Source organism: Lissotriton vulgaris, chromosome 10 (genome assembly GCF_964263255.1).
Source record: "Lissotriton vulgaris chromosome 10, aLisVul1.2, whole genome shotgun sequence".
Lineage (NCBI taxonomy): Eukaryota > Metazoa > Chordata > Amphibia > Caudata > Salamandridae > Lissotriton > Lissotriton vulgaris.
Window position 1 is genome coordinate 591,174,964 of NC_141698.1, and position 23,703 is coordinate 591,198,666.

The window sequence follows — 23,703 nt, forward strand, 5'->3', positions numbered from 1 at the left end:
CAGTGGTGAAAATGCGGTCAGAACGCTGGAGCGGAGGTGGCTGGACTGCCGCCGCTTCATCACTGTGAGTCTGGCCACTTGCCCTGTCAATACACTCAATATGTAATGGCATGTTCATTTTTTAAAAGGTTGTAGACATTTCTAAGTATTCACAAATGCAAATGGTTTTACCTGATTGGATAGTCCGCTGCACTGAGATTAATGAAGAAGTCCCAGGACCAATCCTTCATCTCAAGTAGATCTTTCATACTTTGTAGATATGTGGACAGAAGGCTGGCTCCTCCCCAGATTGTCGACATTCTCCAGGGTGTCACGCGCACATTTGGGTACTTCTTGGCAATTTGGATTACTTGTCTGTGCAGATAATTGGAACGCTTTCCAGAAAAGAAACAAACATGTTAACAAGTTTAAAAATATAAACTACCCTTGTATATTAGAGATCATTAGTTAAACAATGTTCTCAAACCTCTGGATGTAAATTCAGATATGCTCATACTTTTACCAATCTGGAAATTTATGAAACGCATGGGTCAAGAAATGTTAAAAACAATTCTCAAACTGTTCCAAAATGTGTAATTTATACATGCTACCTCTCCAATTAATTTTACATCCTGAAATTATACTCTAAAGCGTTAATGTTTTGATAATAATAGCATTGTTAATTTTCCTATCTTGAGCAGGGGAACATATTATGAGCAATAACATTTAAAACATATGAAAGACTTTTGTTCTCAGACACATCTAGTTGTCAATACAGGGTTCTCCAAAGACGGTCCAGGATGGTGGGATCCCAGGTAGGTTTTTGAGATAACTACATTTATCTAAATGGGGATATGCTAAAAATCTGGCATGGTTCTGCCCTCCTGGACGGACTTTGGAGAACCCTGGACCCTAGATAAAGAATCTAACTTTGAACATACTTACTTAACTTGCTCCGAAAAGATACTAAAGAAAACACAATGAAGACAACCAAAGAAAAACAGGATATTTCAGGGATACATTTAAAAAAGTAATGTATTACCTTGTCACAATGAATGTAATAAAAATGATCTTTATGGTATATAGCTTTAAGCAGGCGTTGAAGCTGTCGAGAAGCTCTTCCATGAACAACCAAGACGAAGACAATACGAACTGGATTTTCCGGCATATATTCCACCGAGTCCTCATCCCACTGCACATTGTTGTTTGCTTTTCCTGCAAGGAAATTAGAAAAACGATTATTATTTGGGTATTTGTTCAAAATCTGGGACATAAAAATCTACCTCTAATTTCATTGTCTCATTTCCATGAGTGTACGCTGGTTAGAGCAAAAGAGAATGGCACCCAGAAAAAGTTATGCAAACTTTTGTTTTCTCCAAAAAACATCTTGGGACTAAAAAAACAATAGGCAAAACTGAATGTTTTGATGATTGGTTTATTACCTGCACACAATGCAAAGGTAACGACCAATTTAAAATTTAGTACTGAATAACTTAACAGACGTCATATATTAATAAGCACAAGCATCCACACTTTGCATTTTAAGCTTCCTTTTAATAAGGTGCATTTGATGATTTTTTACCAGCTAAGGACTTTTACATCACATTCCCTAGGACAAAAGCCAGTAAAATAAAAAATTAACAAACAGACCACCTGACCTAGATGAGACTTTAACCATATGTTTTGACTTAAAATTGTAATATCTTTTGAGAACATCCAGGCAACACACATGGCTTAGTAACTTTGTTAGTCCATTGTAATTCATATAACGATTTTTTATATATTTCACTAATTTAGCATTCCACGGATCCTTGAAAAGATAGAAACTGATTTTTTTTGGCAAGGATGAAGGATGCACCATCGAATGCACTGTTAAATACTAAGAAACTACATTGAAGACAAAGTATTAAAATAAAGCAAAGATTCTTCAGTCTCAATTTTATAGATCTCCTTCCATTTCATGTTTTATTTTAAATATTTCCACCCTTCTTCAACAATGCTTTCCTACATACAGCCATGGTGATACTTCTTAAGCATCCTGTAAGGCAGTAAAGGCATGGCCCCTTCTGTAGGTCAGTATGGAAAGGTTGGGGGCTTAACCTGTAAGCCTTGGCACTCTGGGTGTGCCTTTGTAATGTTGCTTTTACTTTAAAGGTGTGGCTGGAAAATGCATCATGCAGTTCAAATGCATTGCTTTTAAAATTCATCGACATTTCAAGGGTGTGGCTTGACACTAATTTTAATAGTATGTCTTGATAATGTATCTGGCTGAACAAAGGTCCCTTGCTGGAAAGTGATGGATGTTTGCTTTCTTGTCAATTGCTCGTTGTATGAGGTTCTGCCCTCTAATAACTTTGTCGCTGCCCTCTGTTTTTGATTAAACTCCTGTGTATGCTTCAGCCTCTTTTAAATTGCTGAACACTGTGGGTCCTTTTTGGAATACCAATGACATGAACTGCTTGCAGAACATTGCATCGCTGAGATGTTAACATGGATCTCAAGGAGAGCTTGTGGATCATAATTTCAACATATCCTTTTACACAAAACGAGCTCACATTTCTTCTTTTTTCGTCTATATTAATTAACATTAAAAAATCATGCAACGTTAACAAATGCCCATAAAACGCTTTTCATTGTTAATGAAGAAGTGTTGGTTCTTGTCACTTCGACTCTCAACGAATACCAGGCACATTACTTTTAGTTACCTAACACCTGATATGTATTTCTTGTGCAATAAGGATTGAACAGACATTCTTCCTCTACCGGAGCTAGCCGTAGCGGAAGAACAGCACATTAAAGACATTAGTCAAGGGGTAGATGGTCAGGTAAATTTAAATAAAATGACTACTACTAAAGCTGATCTCCAGAGAATAATAACACAGAAGGAAGTTAGCGAATACCAGGCTTCTAGGGCAAGGCGCTATGAAACAGGGGAGCAGGCAGGGAGGGCACTGGCCTTACGAATAAGACAAGAGAGGACTAAGAACACCATCTCTAGTATGCAGGAAAATGGAAATGAGTATAGCGAGCCAATAGACATTCTAAGGGATTGAAGAACTTTTATCAAGCGTTGTATGATGATGAAAGAGGGATGTGTGATCAAAACCCGGTGTATGAGGATGGGGGCCCAGGGCTAGATGAGCATGCCCGGGAAGATCTCGATAGAGACCTGGTTCTGAGCGAAATAACTACTGCCCTGCAGGAGCTAGAAGCCGGCAAGGCCGCAGGCCCAGACGGGATCCCCCTGGAGGCTTATAAATGCATGGAAAAAGAGATTGCCACTATCCTGCTGGATCTATTCAACGGTATCTTGTGTACAGGCATAATACCGGACTCTTGGAAGGAGACCAACATCATCATATTTCATAAGAAAGGGAAGCCCAAAAAGCTGCCGGGGTCCTATCGCCCAATATCGCTTATTAACGCGGACACAAAGCTATACTCCAAGGTCTGGGCTAACAGGTTGGGGGGGATCATAGGCCATCTCGTCTCCCCGTGGCAGCATGGGTTCGTGCCGGGTAGAGGTACGACGGAGCACACCAATCGAGCAATAGCCTTATTTGACGCCCTTGGTGCTACTGGGAGGGAGATGGCCATGATCCTCCTCGACACGGAGAAAGCTTTTGACCGCATGGTCTGGGACTTTCTGAGGGTTATTCTGGCCGGTAGAGGCTTTGGCAGCAAATTTTTGAGGGCTATTAAAGCCATGTACGCTGACCCAGTCGCTAGTGTCCTTGTTATGGGCCAGCGCTCAGACAAAATATCAATTAAGAGGGGGACGCGTCAGGGCTGCCCATGCTCCCCTATTCTGTTTTCACTGTACATAGACCCCCTCATACAGAAAATGTTAGCCTCCCCTCAGATCAGTCCGGTGGTATGTAACGGCTTTACCACAAAACTGCTGGCTTACGCCAACGATCTGGCAATAATAACTATGGATCCTCATCGAGCTATGCCTGTCTTATCACAACTGGCCAAGGAATTTGGGCATCAATCAGGCTATCGTTTAAATGAAGGGAAAACCCAGATTATATGTACTAAGAATATCACTAAGACGGATCAAAGATTTGTAGATTCAGCTGTATACTTAGGGGTTAGGGTAAATGCCTCGGTAGATAAGATCATTGAAGAAAACTACCACCCCCTGATCGAATCATTTGAGTTCGACCTGAAAAGAATCGATGTGTTACATCTCTCTTTGATCGGCAGGGTCAATGTCCTAAAAATGACTATGTTCCCTAAAGTGTTATAGCTCTTCAGGGCCATCCCATTATTATTAGGAGACAGTCTGATTAGGAAAATAGAAGCCACTTTTGTAAGATTTGTCTGGCAATATGGTAAGATTAGGCGTTCGATCAATCTTCTGTCATTCCCATTGGCAAGAGGGGGGTTGGTTATGCCGAATCTTAGACTTTACCATCTTACTTGCTTACTCACACAAATGAATATACAATTCTAACTCGATCCCGCTCCTCAGGAAGACCTGGTCGGGAATTTTCGAGCTGCTGTTGGGGAGGAAGGCCATTGGGGTGTTGAATTGTGAAGTGAGTGCAGGTACTACAGGAAAACCAGATATAAGATTTTGGAAGGGGTCTGGGGGACCTGGAAGGCCATCAGAAAAATTCTGAATATCCCTAAAATCAATGTCAATGTGAATCTGTGGAATTCCAGCATTTTCCCCCACCTCGGACAGAGTAATAACTCCATGGTTTGGAGGGAGTGTGGGATTAGGTGTCTGGGAGATATTATGTCAGGTAACGAAATTCTTAGCTTTGAGGTGATACAGCAGAAATACGGTGTCCCTCAAAGCCATTGGTTTTTATACGGGCAAATTGTTCAATCATTGTCGGCAATAAGACCAAGGTTCACGCTGCCTCCCGGTGACTCAATGGTTGACTACTTAATCGGAGGGGGTAAAAAGATAAGAATAGTGTATAATCATCTGCTCCTCAGTCTGCAGGACGACTCGGAGAAAACTGAAACCTCCCTGGCACAGAAGTTGGGGGACCCTGTTGTCGATCTAGACCATGCCCTGCTTTTAAATAAGAAAATATTTCGGTCCTCAAACCTAAGGGCCCAACACTACAAGACCCTGTTCAATCTTTATCATACCCCGCGAAATTATATGGATGGGGAATAAGAGAAGATGATAAATGCCCTAAATGTAAAAGCCGCCCTGTAGATCTATTACACATGTTTTATCATTGCCCCAATCTTATTTTAATTCGTAGGGAGATAACTCTGTTTCTGGAGGGGCTGCTAGGTCATAACATCGATCTATCCCCTACCCTGGTCTTAATAGGGACAGACGACAAGCTAAAGGCGGGGAGGGATGCTAAAGCCCTTGTCTTTATTGCAGTCGCTGTTTTGCGAATCCTAATTTCTGCAGGTTGGAAGGATACCACTGCCCCCACGTTCCAGATGTGGCTTGCCAGACTTCTAAGCATGCACAATGTTGAGTCATGTCTATACGAATTTAAGGGCAAAAAATCCAAAGAAATGGGCAGAACAATCTGGGCACCACTAAAAGATTGGAGGGACTCAAAATAATTAATATTATGATACATACATATATATTTATTATTACCTATCTCTCTTTTTATTTGGTCTCCTTAGTATTTAAACTTATATAAAATGTATATCACCTGACTGTTTTATGCAAACTAAATTATGCCTATTAATAATATTGTATCTTCTGTATCACGTTTTTAATTAACTGTATTTGTGTTGATTTATTTTTTGGATTACACCATGTCTCTCAATAGAAAAAAAGGAAAAAAAAAAGGATTGAACAGACATTTTTTTTTTAATCTATAGAGTCATAGTGGTCACAAAGCTCAAAAGATGCATGTACAGATAACTTTGAGTTAAGTAAATATGGGCCTAGTTATACTAGTGTTCCGGTCGCAATTTCCAACCAGTCTTTTTGTGACCAGAAACTTATTTTGCTAGAAGACCTATGTACTTATAAGTCGGATCTCAAAATAAGGAGTAAAGTGAATCGGAATCCGACTTACCTAATTAATATTCATGAGGTAAGTCACAAATTGTGACTCATTCGGATTGATCGTTATCACGATGATGCTGGCCTGCGAAGGGCAGCACACCACAATTTCAATCACCTACTTAAGATAAAGTAAATTTTTTTTTAACAGTCCAATGTCCATAAAGAAAACAGGCTGCTTTAAAATAAAGGTTTGTGCTTGTAAAGGTTTCCTAGAGATTTGACGGAGTCCTCTGGACCTAAAGGTACTGAAAATGACAATGCAATACAGTGTATTTCATTTGTTAAGTTAGAAATATTTATTTCTCCACTGACCCAAATTTACCTAAGAAGTAAAACAAATTAAGGCTACAATCATGGAAGAGTATATGTCTATCCAATTCCTGTATTTCACATGGTCCTTCGCTGATTTGGTACAGTCCAATTGTGTGCTTGTGAGGTGCACATGCATGTTGTGCAAATGCAGCACATTATGTGTAAGTTCAAATTTATTTTGTGATGTAAAACCTGCACAAAATATTCTGTTTCTGATATGCATTTGGAATAATTTTGTGGGATTATTTTGGGAATTGGCCCCAACTTATTCAGTGCAATCATTTCTGAATATTAGATCCTGATTCAGAAAGAAGTCTGCATCACAAGATGCCTGGTAGTACTCCTACATACCAATGAGACGTTGGCTGAATTACTAAACTATAAAATCAAATATTGTTCCTATGAGTTTCAGACCTTTAGTGAGGGGTTTTCATATTACAAAGAATCTGCTTGTGTTTAGTTCAGTTAGATTAAAGTTAAAAAAAAATATTTTTCTGAGCCTGCCAATTGATTTGCCATGAAAACAAGCCTTTTCTTATCCCACACCCCATTGAAAGTGGACCATAGTGTGCAACTTTCAAAACTTACATATGGATCACTCTAATGTAAGCTTGGACTTTTAGGCTCACCAGAAGACCCCTGTCCATCAACGTACTCTCCAATTGGTTCAGGAAATAGTAACTAACCCCTAATTCCAATGTAAATATTGAATCCGGCACTTTCCAAGCATTTGGAAACTTTTTAAAATAATTACTCTCATTTAAATTGATACCATCAGTCAATCTGTGCTAGTGACTCATCTCATCTGGCCTAGTTATAGATTAAAAATACAGCTCTACAGCTGCTGAAATCATTCCTAAAAGATAGATGCCAGACAGTTATCCACAACCAATTCAACTCCAAACTCTTCTCTCTGCTCGTGGGGGCCACAAGGCTCTTCATTAAATCCTACTTTGTTTAACCCATATGTTTCTCCTTTAGCTGATTTAATTAGATCCTTTGGTTCAGTTGTATATTCGTGGGAAGATGTCTCTCCAACAATTGTTATGATCTCAAAGTATATTCAGTTAAAAGCCAGGAACTTTCAGGATTGAATGAGAGCAATTAGTGATTGGAGGACAAGAAATCGTCTGAAATTAAATACAGAGAAAACAGAGGTCATTATCTTTGGCAATCAACTCAATGTATGGTCGACTGTTTGGTGGACTGAGAAAATGGGCATGATTCCTACTCGAGTAAACCCAGCTAGGAATTTAGGGGTGATTTTTGATAATTCACTGACTTTCACTAAGCAAGCAAGTTCTGTGACATCAGTTTGCATCCTTGTTTTAAAAAATGCTTAATACATTTCTTCCATATATCCCTTGAAATCTCCTATGGGAATCCAGAATCTTCTGTATTATTTTGGGGCTAGAGATCAACCTCAGCAAGACAAAATATGGTTTTCAACCTCTGTTCAACTTCCCATGCAAGCTCAATACATAATGATGGGGTAGCCCTAGATAAACTCTAGGTGTTCGATTATCTTGGGGTTATGCTTACATAGCAATTTGATTGTTCATCTCACATTCGCATACATGGACTTAAGCTAGAGCAGCACTGTGAGGGTATTTTGAGGGCCCACAGTGGCTCCTTTTTTTGCCAGATGACTCTAGCCCTAGAAATCTATGAAAGTCAGGCTTCAGGAGCTACCCTGTATGGTGCGGAACTTTCGGGCTTTCAAGACCCTAGACCCCCAGACGTTATTGAAAATTGTTTCAATAGCAATCTATGCAGTCTACCTGTTAGTACCTGCTTCTCCCTCTTCACTTAGATTTTGGCCTTAAATGCATTAACGACATAGCTGGGTTAAGACCGCTTCTGTATTGGTGGAGACTTTGGGTAACTCCATAACTCTCGCCTTTTCATATGGCCTTAGAGGAAGTACTGGGGCTGCCTGGGGACTGTAAGATTGCATGGCTTCGGACAGATTTGGTTTAGGAATTTGTGGCTTTTCCCTGCAGATGCTGGTTTGGTTTCTAGAACAGAGCTAAATGGTGCTTATTGGCGTTACATTGACAGCTAAAACTTATGTTCTCTTATGGTTGGCTCTCTCACTGATTCCTTCCTAGAGTTTAAAGTGGATTATTACTTGGAAGCATGCCTGGATGAGAGTAACCCTCCCACTGCTAAGTCTTTAAATACCAAATTCTGCTTGGGGAGTATGTCCATTTGCTACTTAACTGCTAAATGAAATTGTTACACCAGCTTTAGCAACAGGTTTTGTCTGTTATGTCCACAGGTGGCTGAAACGGTTGAGCATATAGTTTTCTTCTGCCCAAAATAACAATGTGTTACAAGGAAGTGAGTTTTACCAGTTTGTCGTAATCTGGAACCAAGAATTTAAGGACTGCATCTAGAATTCTAAGAAGTGATACCAAACAATGCATTATGTTCCCTGCTGTCTCTCGTTTTTTAATGTGCCTGTGGAGACTTGGACAGAACAATTCCTCTAGTTAATAAACTACGTTTTTCCAAGAGCTGCTTCTTTTTAACCAACTATCTGTGTTCCTAATCTTGCTGTGTATGCAATGTTCTGTGTCTGATTAGCTTTATAGATTTTATGAATAAAAGAATGTAGAGCACTATGTCAAGTTTGGGTCGTCTGCCCTATGACATGGAGTCTTTGTACCAATGTTTTCATTATTTTTTAATAAAAATATATATTAATGCATTGTGCTTTTAATTTGCTCCTTCATGGCCCTTGTGCCAAAATAAGGATTCAAATGATTATCTGTTAGAACCTTGAGTAGGAGATCTCAGCTGACAATATCGGAAGCTGATTCTGGATCTACTAAGATGATGGTAGCCGGGATCTGTATCAGTGAGAGATAATCTATTGCCTTAGTAATAAAATGGGTGCTGGTATATAATTGTCTACCGGGAATAAACTGTATTGACATGCGTCAATTAATATTGAGGCATGAGCTGGTTAAAGATGTTACTAAATATTTTAGAATAACTGTTAGAATGGGTGGTCTCTAGTTGGCAGTGGCTTGCATTCTGTCCAAGTAGGGACTCTTATTCTAGTCAGGGTAATGGAGTTGCACATCCAAGTTAACCCCTGCTCACCACCTTGGTAGCTTGGTACCAGCAGGCAGGCTTATCTCAGAGACAATGTGTGAAGCATTTGTACATAAACACACAGTGACACAATGAAAACACCTCACCAAAAAATTACAACATACACAAGTAACAATATCACTTTTAAACTGTTCAAACAGTTCAGTTCATAGAAAGCTATGGATACAGCAATTTTTTGTGAAAAGTAACTGGAATTCGTCAAAACTGAAAGATGAAAACAGGTGCAGGGGAAATGAGGTGCCAAAAACAAAACAATGCATTGATTCCTTACTCTCAGGGGAGATGATGCTTTGATTCCTCACTTTCAGAGAAGGTGATGCGTCTATTCCTTGCTGTCAGGGGAGGTGATGCGTTGATTCCCCTTCTGCAAGGGGAGGTGATGTATCGAATTTTGGACCCATGGCCCCGGTTTCTTACTGTTGGGCAACGTCAATGAAAGCTTGGCACACAGATGTGATGCGAGGAAAATCCGGACGCACTGGGTCAATGTGGTGGCGACGAAACTGGTGCTGCGTCAATTTCCCAGCTACGATGCAGGTCATGCATCGAAACTTTAGCCGCACCGCAGGGCCTGCATCAGAGCGGGTTCTTTCAGACGTCAGAGACAGTGTTCAGGACTTGGGCTGCAGAGATCTTCTCGATGCACAGCACAGGCGCTGCATCGATTCTTTGGCTGCGCCACAGCGATGTGTTGGTTTTTCAACTGCACGGCAAGACTTTGGCAGAAAAAAACAGGCACTGAATGTCAGTGCATAGATTTTCTTCTTGTCTTGAAACAGAAATCACTTCCAAGGGGCCAGAACTGGAATTGGCACAACTTGAAAGGTCAGAACTCCCAGAAGAGGAGTTCAGGAGCTACAGTTGGAAGTCTTTGATGGCCTTGAGACTTCTTAACAGGAAGCAAGCACACACTAGCACTTGGAGAACCTTAATAAGCAGGAGGATGAAAACAAAGTCTATTCCTTTCACTCTCGAAGACAAAAGCAGCAAGCAGCAGGCCGGCCCAACACAGTAACAAGCAGAATTGCAGTTCCATCCTACAGCTTTTCCAGCTCTTCTTTTTGACAGACTCTCCTCTTAGTCCAAAAGAGATCTAAAGTTATGCTTTCACAGCTCCATTACTTATACCAGTTTCTGCCTTTGAAGTAGGAAAAATGTCTTTGTCTCGCTCAATACCCTGCCTTTCTCTGACCTGGCTCCAGAAATACAGGGGGATTGAGACAGCTTTGTGTGAGGACAGGCACAGCCCTGTTCAGATGCAAGTGTTGACTCCTCCCACCAATCTAGCTCAGGAAGACCCATCAGCCTGGTGATGGGCCATCAGGATATGCAGGGCACACCTCGACTCCCTGTGTGTGACTTGCATAGCAAGGAAATGCCCCCATTATAAAAGTGGCATTTTCAAACATAATTTCAAAACCAACTGCACTAAAATATGTATTTTTAAATTCTGAGTTCAGAGAACCCAAACTCTAAATCTCCACAATAAATGAATATCTGCTGCTCAGGCTTTACTCCCATTCCTCACACTGAATAATGATGATTTACACATATAGAAATGTGTCCTAACATTTGTATTGTGATCATTTCAAGCATATTTTCAGAAAAATATTGGTATTTTGTTGTCCATTATTTAAAAATAAATAAGTGAATACAAAGATGAACATCACCAAATACATGTATGATACTATAAGACAGATCCTTGCACAGTATTAATAAGACTGACAGGTTGCTTATATGGCGCTTTCTCACATAAGTCATAAAACACTGTAATACCAGGTGTTATTATTATCCAGATCAAAGGCACTCAATCAGCCTCAGAAATGTACAAAATTGGAAACTATTTATATGAACCAGTAACCTTCAGGTTGTACACACATTTCTGCAGAGTGTACATTAGCCCACTGAGATATCTTACCTGACTTAAGATAAAACATAGCTACGTTTATTAAAACTTTATGATACTGATATGATTTCCTAAGGTCACTTGATGGTGTCTAACTGAAGAGAGTTTCCTGTTACAAATTATTAAACAAAGTCATCCTTCAAATGCACATCAAACTTTAAGAAATCATAGAAGTTCTCCAAGTATTCTACTTTCTTTATACATGTTTGAAAATGTTTTCTCAACATCTGATCAATGGGTAAACTCAAATGTGACATTACCTACTATGTACGCATTTTCTGATTTTCTTGATTGGAAGTGTCAAGGAACCACCACCCACAACCCAGCAGATGTCTTAAGATTGAACTCTTTTGAACAATCTGGGTATCAAATGGGTACGTCATATTAACAAACCAATGCCACATCAACGGTCTGGACCACTTTTCTGGGATAACAAATGTGATAATAAGAGATTGTTGAGTTGGATTGAATTCAGAAAACTGAACATAAGGTATAGAAACAGTAGGATAGTGAATAAACAAATTCACAAATGTAGAAGGGCAATGTTACATCTCTTTTCAAACTATTAGCTTGAACCTCCAGAACTAGTATGCTATTGACCCATCTCATACCTTTTTGCTTTTTCTAAGATCTTGGCAAAAGGAGTGGTTGGCCAACTTCACAACAACAACAAATCACATAATTGTCTTCATGAATTTCAAGTTAGATTCTGTAATTATCGGATAAGCTTGATGTAATCTTTATCTTCAAGGTAGACAGAAGGTGAATTAGGGATAGTATAGCTATACTTACCTATTTATACTCTTTACAGAATTATGGTCATCAATATTCTGGCTATGACATTTTGTATCACAAAATTCTTTTGTAGTGAGTATTCTAATAAACAACCCCAGACTGGTTACTAGCATTGTCTTTGTAACTGTTCTTGGTTTCCAACAGTTGAATAGTGTTTTGGTGTTGTTTACAAGAATGTTCATATACATACTCAGCCCATTTCATCTTGTTCAGTCAAAGAGATTTCACTTCCATATGCACACTGATAACACCCTGATTCTGCCTAAATTGCAGGTGATAGGGAAGCAATGTTTCTGATGTTCAGGGTGGTATGACACAAATTCAAGACTTGATGAAATTCAGTTGATTTAAATAAAATGCTTAGAAATGGAGACTATGATAATATGAGCTAAGGACGACCATTAGTGCATCAGCACTTGGCTTTCCAGTCTTACCACATTCCCGCAACCACTGAGGAAATCGCGTGTGCTACTAGATACTAAAGTGAGAAAGAACCTGGTAGCTGAAGCCTTCTAGGCCCTCAGTCTTAATGATGAAACAACCTACCACTTAATCTCAAGTTTCAATTTGCTATGTTACTTTATTCAAAAGAGTCTTATAATTTCACATGTGGTCTCTGTTAACCCTAGATAATCTTTTGATATGTTTACAGATTCACAGTTTCAGTATCCGCTTCTGGAAACCCTACTTTTAGTGTAAACATTAAAGGCCTGATTACGATATCGGTCAGAGTTGCCTCCAACTGACACCATCAGAGATACGGGGCAGACGACCTCCGGTCGGGGTTCCAACTGCATGATTACAATGCGAATGCACACTTTGTGGTCGCATCGTCCCATTTCTCTATGGGTGCTTCTACCACGGCCGATTTACGGCCATAGCACAAGCTCCCATAGAGAAATGGGAGATGGTGTACATCCCTGCACCCTGTGGCAAACACCTCAAAGGGTCTGCCACAGGGATTTACAGGGGGGCACCAGAGGTGGTCCTGGGTCCGCAATTGTAGGCTGCGGAGGCACGGTTGCCCTGCTAGGGGACCCCAAAGTCACTTTCCGACAACCTTTCCATGTCAGAAAGGCCCGCACGAAAAGGCTGTTGGAAACCGTTATCGTAATCCCGATGGCGGAAACACCCTCCTATTAGGATTAAGGTGCTCTCTATGACTGACCAACGGGCACCTCAAGCCGGTCAGAATCCAGCTGGAATGACCAGCCAGTTTCAATTCCGACCGCCTCGGTTGTAATTTGCTGGTTGGAATTGAAATTCGCCATGTCAGTCGAGAAGCCTCCGACCATCGGTCAGAGGCTTTCCGACCGACATCGCAAAGGCCCCTTAGTGCGAACATAAAATACATTGTAATACAACATAACAATCAAAATCAATTAAATAAATCCATAACATAACATAAAATTGCAATATCTTACATAGTATAAAGTGTCAGAAAGCAGAAATTCATTGTTACACATTTCCAGCAACAAATGTGATTTAAAAGTCCTATCTATTCACCATTTTTCCACCTGGGAAGGAGGAGCTTGTCACTGACAGCCCCTCTGGGTGAGGCTGGAGCAATGCACAAATGCCATTCCTGGGGAAATCAAAGCCAGCCACTTCCAGAGCTGGATATACCCTTTAAATATTTCCAGTCTTAGCACAGTGAGTAGCACTACCAAATAAAATAAAATGTTTCACATACAATGAAAATTGAAAATAATGGATTCAATCTATGAATTTGAAACAATAAACATGCAGTCATTCAGGTTTTCTGATGAAATTCCCATTCACAGTAAAGACAGGAATAATATCGTTCTTCCTTACCCACGTCACACATTATGTGTACACTTTGTGTGAGTGGTCAGCTTCGCTAGGTTACCATAAGGATTTTTTTTGTCCTCTGTGAAGAGGAATTTGCATCACTTACAGTCAAAGCCTAATAAAAAGGAATTTGCTTGCTATGATGCCGCCCCTTTCTTCTCATGGCGGTCTCATGCACAGCTAATGGGTTTGACCAGCCGCTGCATCGACTTGCATGTAGGATTGTTACAGAAGTAACTGTTAGAAAATGAAGATATATTATGTGTCTAGTCAATGCTTTGTTCTCTGGTGACTTACGGTGATACCTGATTACTTGAGCTGAGCGACCGAGGTTGGCGGTTTTGACTTTTGCTAATTGAGTACATTTCGGCACACAAGAGCTATTACCCATTTGCTCTCAAACAGAGACAGACATTAGTCACTGCACAGAGGTGAGGAGGAGCAGGAGCTATAAAAATACAAGAGGGGGGAAGGCAATCAAAGTAAAAGAAATACAAGAAATGCATAATTTGCTTTGGCATGTGCGTCAAGTTTGGGAGGAGAAGAGAGGAGAGGAGAGGCGAGACAATGAGAGGGGGAGAGGAGAGAAGAGGTGAGGCTAGGAGAGGAGAAATGGGGAAGGGAGGGGAGGGAAGGAGAGGGGAAGTGAGGGGAGAGGAGGGGAGGGAAGAGGAAGGGCGGGTGTCACTTGAAAAGTGTTTTAGAGACATACAACCCATCCCTATTTCATTACCAGGTGCTAATAAACTTATTGCAAAGGCCTTTTTTTCATGAATTTCCTTTTCCACTTCACTGTCCCCCTTAATTTTTTTTTCTGCTAGGAGTGTGTTTATTTTATTATGAAAGCATAATTATAAGTCGTGAAAGCTTTCAGAATTTCCCTTTTTTCCCACGCCTATACAGGCAACTGTTGATTAGCACCACTAAATCACAAACATTGTTGCATATGGTGCTTACTCTTCTTTGAAACTGTGGGCATTTTGCATGGGAGTGCATACCTTGCTTACCTTTTTTTCTCAATAATGACTTGACAGAGGAGGGTGGAGAGGGACACCTATGTGAGATACTTATACTAGCATACAAAACAAACAGGCATTGTCAAAGCCAATAGGTCTGGTGCCTTCACAAGCTATGCAATGGTTATTGTGATGTTGGATGCAGACATAACTGATAAACCCCTCGTGTTGGGAAGCCATACATTCATTGGTGCCTCAAATATGACTGTAGTGTTCTCTGTATGGAGTGACAGAAAAGAAACCTCATTGCTGAACAATAAGACACTTTGCTTCACAAGGGCATGGGTCCTGAATATCGAGTAGGGAATATCAAGGTACCATAATATAATAGATAAAATATTGATGCAAAATATATCAACACGTAAGTATTTATATATTTCCTATGCCTAAATCCACATCTTTGTACCTTGAAAATATGTACATCTTCAAGATATATAGACTGGGAGTTAAGAATAGTAAATCAATGCTTACTTATAAATGCTGTCACTTTTCCAATTTTTGGGCCCTTGATATTTTGGCAATGATGTTATCATAATTTCCTACACAATATTACATTTTTTAACCCTTTATGAGTACTAGGAAATTAGGCACATTTATGTTCCTTAAATCTGCTGAAGTTTACAGCTTTGTGATTTTAGTGACTTTTTACAATTTATTTACTTTTGACATCATGGGAGCTTTAACTGAGCTTTGAAAGGAGCCACGCCACCACCCAGAAGTTACCAATAACCCATACTAACACAAAACCACATTATTTGGCTTGCAATAACTGTACTAGTATTACACTAGTGTCTTACAGGAATTTGGTCAAATGTATTTTGTAAGAATACTATTATTGTTTTAATAGTACTGCACACCATACTGCAAACTTTTCTAAGCACCATGAATAACATGTGTAACAACATGCAGTGTTACTTAGATATGAGAAACCATAGGTGGTTCTTATAACACAGAGGTCTTCAATCTGTGGGGCGCGACCCTCAGGGGGGTCGTGGAGTCCTGGGAAAGGGGTCGCAGATTCTGCAGAGTGCAGTTCCTGGCATTGGGCTGATCGAGGGTGCTCACAGCGGAGGCCTAATTCACACCGAGATGTGAAAAACATCAACGCCTCACCAAGAAGTAAAAGGTCTTTTAAAGACCTGTCAAGTACTCGGGTGTGGCTGTGTGTGTCCCTGAAGCTGTTTCAGTTGGGCTCACATACACGAGCTGAGGGGGGAAATGGATGTTGCGCGCCCGGAGCTGTGGGTCCCGTGACACACGTTCCCCGCCCCCAGCAGGGAGGCACAGAGATACCCGCCCAAGAGCGGGAAAGAAGAAGGAAGAAGACGCAGAGAGAGACTGATCCCCTCCCACATGAGAGAGGCACCGAAAAGGTGGGTGGATGAATGATGGGTGGATGGATGGATGTAAGGCTGAAGGATGGATGGATGTGTGAAAAGGTGGATGAATGAAAGGATGGATGGATGAAAGGGTGGGTGGATGAATGGATGAAAGGTTGGATAGATGGATGAAAGGGTGAACGGATGGAAGGATGAAAGGGTAGATGGATGAAGGATGTATGGATGGATAAACGGTTGCATGGATGAATGATGGATGGATGTGTAAAAAGATGGGCGGATGAATGATGGGTGAATGGATGGATGGAAGGGTGGATGGAGGAATGATGGATGTATGGATGGAAGGATGAAAGGGTGGATGGATGAAGGATAGGTTGGTGAAGGATAGATGTATGGATGGAAGAATGAAAGGGTGGACGGATGAAGGATGGATGGATGAAAGGATGGATAGATGTATGGATGGATAAAAGGTTGCATGGATGAATGATGCATGGATGGATGTGTGAAAAGGTGGGGGATGAATGATGGGCGGATGGATGGATGAAAGGGTGGATGGATGGATGGATGAAAGGGTGGATGGATGGATGAAGGTTGGATGAAGGATGGATGTATGGATGGGAGGATGAAAGGGTGGATGGATGAAGGATGGATGTATGGATGGGAGGATGAAAGGGTGGATGGATGAAGGATGGATGTATGGATGGGAGGATGAAAGGGTGGATGGATGAAGGATGGATTTATGGATGGTGGATGGATGAAGGATGGATGTATGGATGGGAGGATGAAAGGGTGGATGGATGTATGAATGGATAAAAGGTTGCATGGATGAATGATGGATGTGTGAAAAGGTGGGTGGATGAATGATGGGTGGATTGAAGGGTGGATGGGTAAAGGATGGATGTATGGATGGAAGGATGAAAGGGTGGATGGATGAAGGATGGATGTATGGATGGAAGGATGAAAGGGTGGATGGATTGATGTGTGAAAGTGTGGGTGGATGAATGATGGATGGATGTGATGAGGTCTAACAGGCGCATTTATGGTTGTCAAAAGTTGGTGATGAGGAGTACCAGTTTCTAGAAACGTTTGTCGGAAGGGGGTCCTTACGCCTAAAAAGGTTTTACAAGGGGGTCTCAGCATCAAAAAGTTTGAAGACCTCTGTTATAACCGGTCATATCTCTTTTACTGTACCTAAATCAACTTTACTAACAGAATTGTGATATATGTATGGACGATGTGATCTCATTCTTATCTTATTGCATATTTAAATCCATTTTATTGAACTACTCCTTTATATGCTTACCCTTATGCGGAAAGGTTATGTTGAGTTAGTCCTGTGGATATGGGTTCTACTTCTAAGCCAACTGTATTTTCAATCACAATCTTTTCTAACTTGTGTTTCGCTTGATAGTCTGTGACCGAGATAAAACATTATACTACTACAACTAACATGTGTTACTAATGTGCAAATAATAGTAATCAATTGTATTTTACCTTGGAAAGAAAAAAGATAAATGGACTTTGTCAGAATTTGAACTTGGAAACTGCAGAAAACAGCACTTTCAGCACAAACCTTTAACTTATTAACCCCTTGCATGCTGATGACGGCCCCCATCCGTCATGCACTACGGCGCTCGTGTGCTGATGACGGCTGGGGGCCGTCATAAACCCACCCACTCGCAATTTTGCGGCACAGGCGCAGAATCACGGCAGCATGCAAGGGGTTAAGCAATCTTGCCAATATAGTAGCTGGTCACCTCATTATGTCCAATTTACACTCTCTCCTATACTGCTCTAGCCTGTGCAAATTGATAATAGTTCACCTTTCTGATTTCTTCTGTTTCCGCTCTAAGACTCCTCTTGAAATGGCAATAGAGGAGGTAAGAGCATGGAATAGATAATGAACTCGGCACCCTGCTTACTGCCTGCCAATTTCTCCTGCCTCTCATTAACCAAAGTGGAAGCAACTCAGCTTGAGGCGATCTCAGAGAAGCACAAATTGAATGGGTTCCAGAACCTCCTCACTACTGTTTACAAAGAATACAAATGCAGACCATTTAAGAGGGAAGACATTAAAAGTTTTCAAAGGAAATGCCCTGTGCAATTTACTTTTATTTATGTGCCTACATATGTTCAGCAACACCAACTGTACACATGTTACACTTCTAATGGGGTGGATGGAAAGAATCAATATGTATAATAGTGGAGCAAGACAAAAAGTATGAGTTCTGAATGGGCACATGGCCCCACTTCACACGTTTGTGCACCATTATGCAGTGCATGTGGCACTGACCTGAGGTGTGCACCTGATTATTGCACTATTTGTGTTAAATCAGTAAGCTAGTGCATAAACAGCAGGCAGCACAGGATGGATATGAGGCGAGGTGGATCAGCCTCAGCTTTTTATTTTCATGCAGGTCTCCCCGACACTTGAAAGGTGCACCCAAGGTACCTAGAAGGATCAGTGCCATCAAAGACGTAATCTATCCTCGTAAGAATCTAAATTGCTCGTCAGCCAGGGTGTAGGGTGCCCCAATAAATTACCTGACAGTTTCGCCTCTGACACACTGTCAGTGACTTTGCATAACTAGCCCTGCCCCCTGATGGAGAACAGCGGGTACCTAGAATTCTCATGGGGCTTGCAGTGATAACTAACGTATTGGAGTATAATGAGAAGACCCTTGGTCACTCCATGCCCCCTCCCAAAAGGTGGCATAGTGAATGTGTGCCACCTCATGGGTCTGCATCTGTAATATGGCACGGGTACACAAGCAAAGTTATTTGTTAATTTGCATGGTGTCACATCTGCATGCAAAAGAGGGAACACCTAATTTATTTGTCGCTTATTTGGTGGGCATCACACAGGGGCTTCACAAAATATTTATGCTCCCTTTGTAATATCTATGTGTCTGGGAGATTTTAAAAAACAGGGAGCTATCCCTGGCATATTTAAAGGCATCTTTGCTCAAATGGCCTATGTATGCAAAGGAAAATGTGTTCACAAAAAAATTAAGTGATACGTGATTTCTCCTTTAAATGGAGTTTGGAATTGTATAGCAATCAGGGAATTTTAAGGTGACCTAGCACATTAGGGAACTTAGGAGGAAGAATATAGGGTGGTAAAGAATTGGGTTATTGTAATATTGAAGATATTATAGACCATGAGCTCGTTCTGTGGTTTTAATTTCGATTTGTAATATTGCTTCGCTATTTGTGTATACGGTCTTGTTGGTTCAAAATAGGCATAAGGTGAAAGTGCCTTGTGAAGTGATTTATGCAGCAATTAAAAATTATTATTTAAATGCTGGCAGTTTTCATTTGCTCTTTGCTTTCAAAGTTGATAATATGAGTTCCACTATGACCTTCATTAAGGGCCATGGAATTTCACTTGGTGCAACAGCGCCGAGTGGAATAACACAAGTCGCATTACAAGTGTGTCCTTGCCTGAAATTATGGGGTGTGAAAACTCCGGACAGGAAAATTCTGGACCCAAAGACATCAGGGCTGTGACTAAGGTTGCTGGGCAGGTGAAAAGGGCAGTAGCATTGACTGGACCATGCCTGCCCTCACCTGCAGTAGTCCAGAGGGACCAGACAATGCTCTCACTGGACTGGCACAAGTGTGCACTGAACCCATGTCTCTGACCCCACCTGGGGAACTCTCAATGTGGCTTCCCACCTGCTCAGAGCAGGCAGAAGCTGTCAGCGCTTTTTTTCTGAAATGGTGAAAAACTGCAAAAAATCTCCAGGTAACTCTGGGTCCAAGCAGTTATATTCCCAATTTGGGGAAAAAATCATAGTGCCCAGAATCTGGTATGGAGATACCAACTGGTAAATTGAGTTCCTGCCTCCAGTGCCTCTGCACCAAAATCAGACCAACCTATTAACAAGGGCATAACTAGAGAAGTGGATTTATGTATTAGCGCTTGAAGGGTGTTTTCATTTAAATCTTTGTGTATTAATTTGACATTAACGTTTAAACACGACAATGTTATTAACTGTGTAGTGATCATGTTTAGATTGCCCATAGCTAAGGTATGCCTGCATTTTAAAATGTCAACTTTGGTTGCCACCTTGATTCATGACCTGTGAACTTTTATTTCTAAGCAAGCTGAATTTCAATGCTGTGGAACACAGTGTTCCGTTTATTACTTTCTCATGAGAAGAAAGTTGTCTATTTGCGGTAATCATTCGGGAATGTTATAATTTGTAGCGAATCACAGTAGACAGTGGCAGAGTATGGGCTGGCCCAATGTATTTCATTTAGTTGCAGATACATGTACGTTTGAAGGACACTGAGAAAAGATGGATTGTGGAGGATCCTGAAAAGCTGCTGAGCTCAAGACTGTATCTTTTCACTCTAACCTGATTGGACTATTTTATGGAAACTATGTATAGGTGTATCAATTGTTAGAATTGTGCGATTTAAGCTAGTGCAAAGTAGGAATTTCAGGGTACTCACTTTATGGAGCAACGGATTTCCTTACATTTCCCTTATAGGTGACTCTAAGCTAAATAAACCTCTTTTTCGATAACTCTGATTTAATTTCTACTTCATATTGATTGGTGCAATCATACACTGACTTTTAATTGATATTGACTTGATGATGTTTCCTTCTGTAAACATCTTAACTTTTAATAAATCTTTCTGGTTTGAAAAATGAATAATTAACTGTCTTCCTTATGAAACCTAATGTGCTTCATGTTACTAAACTGTATTGCTATGTTGACCAGCCTTAGTTGTGAACTTTGAATCATCAGATAGCTTTATGGGCCCAAATTTGCACAAAAGATGTGCTAACACACCCAGAAGGTTTCAGATAAAGGCACTATGTAAATGGTTAAAATGTGTGCTATTAAGTCCATACAAACTAACAACAACAGTGTGTAGTAATAAAACACTGCTTCAAATGAGGTTTCCTTGAAAGTACTTTTATTCAGTCTTGTTTAACAGGTGCTCCCAGCTTGGCGGCATAAACTCTTCACGCAACGTTCTAACCTGCGCTCCCAGAGGTAGCGCGGACCATACCAAGTGGGCAGTAAGAGGAGGGGGAGAACGGGGAGTGAGAGAAGAGTAAGGTTACAACACACCTTCCTCCCTAAGGAAAATAGAGGGAGGGGATGCGTAAGAACTCCCAGCAGAAATGGGTGCTGGAAAGATAGGGAGAGAGAGAGAGAGAGAGAGAGAGAGAGAGAGAGAGAGAGAGAGATATATAAGGCAAAACAACAGGGTCGGGAACAGGGGACCCCATGCCAAAGTCTAAATGGAAAAACTCATGAGACTACAGTTGACTATGGTACATGAGATATGAAGGGTTGGTTTTACTTGACGTGACTGGGGATATACTTATTTGATCCCCTGGCATATACAGAAGGATTGCATGGGACGCTCATTGTCCAAATATGTGTCTGCAGCAAACAGGACAAAACTCTAAAGAATTCAGGTTGCAGCAATTAAAGTTATGAGATAAAATCAACCAACGCATAAACAACTGTAACATTCAGGTGCCACAAGGGTGTGCCCAGTTAAGGTATGGGCTGTACAATTCAATGGATGCACGGTACGTGCTTAGGCGTCCTGACATGGGTAGATCACAGGTGTTGGTATCACATCCTTTACACCCTTGAAATCAACCAACGCAAGTGACACTTGTGAATGTCTGGTGCACCATGGATGTGCACCTCTATGATGTGGGCTGTACACTTAAGGGATTCACGAGTATGTACTTTAGGCATCCTGTCCTGGGTGAAACCCAGGTTTATGAATCACAACATTTTTTTTTTTTTTTTTTCTTGGCTCCCTTTTGTCAGCACTTGCCCACAGTCTATTTCTCCCTTGGATTCCGAACTTCTCCTGCTAAGATTACCCTTTCCATCCGGAAGATTGACACTGGCTGTAATGTTCTTTTCCTTGCTCTTACATTTTATCCTTTTCCATTTCTTAACAGTGGAACTGATGCCTTCTTCCTTTCTTTCGAAATCTCTTTCCTCTCCACCTATTCCTTCACAGTTTTTTTTTTTTCCTCGTGTTTCTTACGTACTTCTCTCTCATCCACCAAACCCTGATAAGATTCTAGTCCTCCTCTCAGTTTGCACTTGGCTGTATTCTCCTCACGTTTTTCACAACTTGCTGCACCCTCACAACCGCCTGCCACTTTTACACACGTGTTTTTTTCCAGTGCCTTCTCCTTCATTTGTTCTCCTCTTCTTCCCTCGCGAGATATTCTCAATTCCTTTTGATCCTTCCACCCCAACATGGTGGGTCCTCTTTCTGTTACGTATACGGTGCTCCTGGTATACTTTCCCTTGTACGTTAACTCCATGACTAGGTATCCTATAACCTTGACGTCCTCCCCTGTGCAAGTCTCCAGGAATATGTTAGCTTCTTTCAATTCGTTTCCATATTTTTTAGTTAATTTTTTATTCCAGTCACTCCTGCTTATCCCACTATGCGGCGATCCTGAATCTAATAACATATCTGTCATCACTCCTCCTATGCAGATGGTACACCCCTGGTATACATTACTTAGCTTTTGATCCTCGTTGCTACCACTTTCATTCTTGAAAACTTCTACCCTTTGTACTTTTTCCAACAAAGCTTGTGCACCGTGTTCATCCATCACTCTCAAGATATCCTCGTAAATATTACAGACAGTTCCTTTCATGAATGTTTTTTCCATTTTGAGGTACATTTTACGCCCTCCTGTTCCTAAGCTGTACAGCAATACTTCAGCCTTTTCCTTAGGCACCAAGGATACTGCCCCTTCCTCCAGTGCTGTAATGTAATTCTCAAAATATACTTTCCATTCATTCCATTCTGCCACGGTTTTATCATCCCTCTCCATAAACGGCACTGGAGGCAGAAAATCATACTTCTGGCCCCACTCCATGTTAAATGTACAGCTGTATTTTGGAAAATCACTTGAAAATGCTTAACCTCCTAACCAGGAAGAGGGGATCAGGGTGAGATCGGGGGGTCACCCGAGCGTCCCCAGGCCAGTAACTGGAGATGTGCCAAGAACAGCCACTGGGATTTTACTTTGCAAAACACTGTTTCCGAATGCTTGTAGTTCTATAGCTTGACTTTCTATGATCCTTGAGTCTGCTTAGCTCCCACCGTATGTGGGTTGGGAACCCATGGGAATCCTAATTCACTTGTGCAAAGGGATGCTTAACCCTCACCCGACGAGCTGCTTCTAAACTGTATTGAATATTCCTCAAGGGGTACTTGCACTATAGGCCCTTCTTTGGTTCCCACACACTGCCTCACTTCACAGCCACTATGAGATTTTCTACTCGGAACCTCGTGGGTTGCCTCACACATATGTTCCTCTGGAATCTCCTCAAGCTGTTCCCACGCACTGTCGAGATCCTAAGCTTAACCTCCCGCTGCTTCAACACCTGCCGTGGATGGGTC

General features: G+C 41.1%; 1 protein-coding gene across 1 annotated transcript in view; it reads right to left on the minus strand.

Moving 5' to 3' along the window:
* Positions 1-23,703, minus strand: part of XYLT1 (xylosyltransferase 1) — a 661,442-nt gene that overhangs the window by 247,040 nt on the left and 390,699 nt on the right. The window contains exons 3-4 of the mRNA XM_086941433.1: positions 1,022-1,194; positions 172-374 (exon numbers count right to left, since the gene is read on the minus strand). Coding sequence (XP_086797559.1) covers positions 172-374; positions 1,022-1,194 — 376 coding nt within the window. The remainder of the gene's footprint in view (positions 1-171; positions 375-1,021; positions 1,195-23,703) is intronic.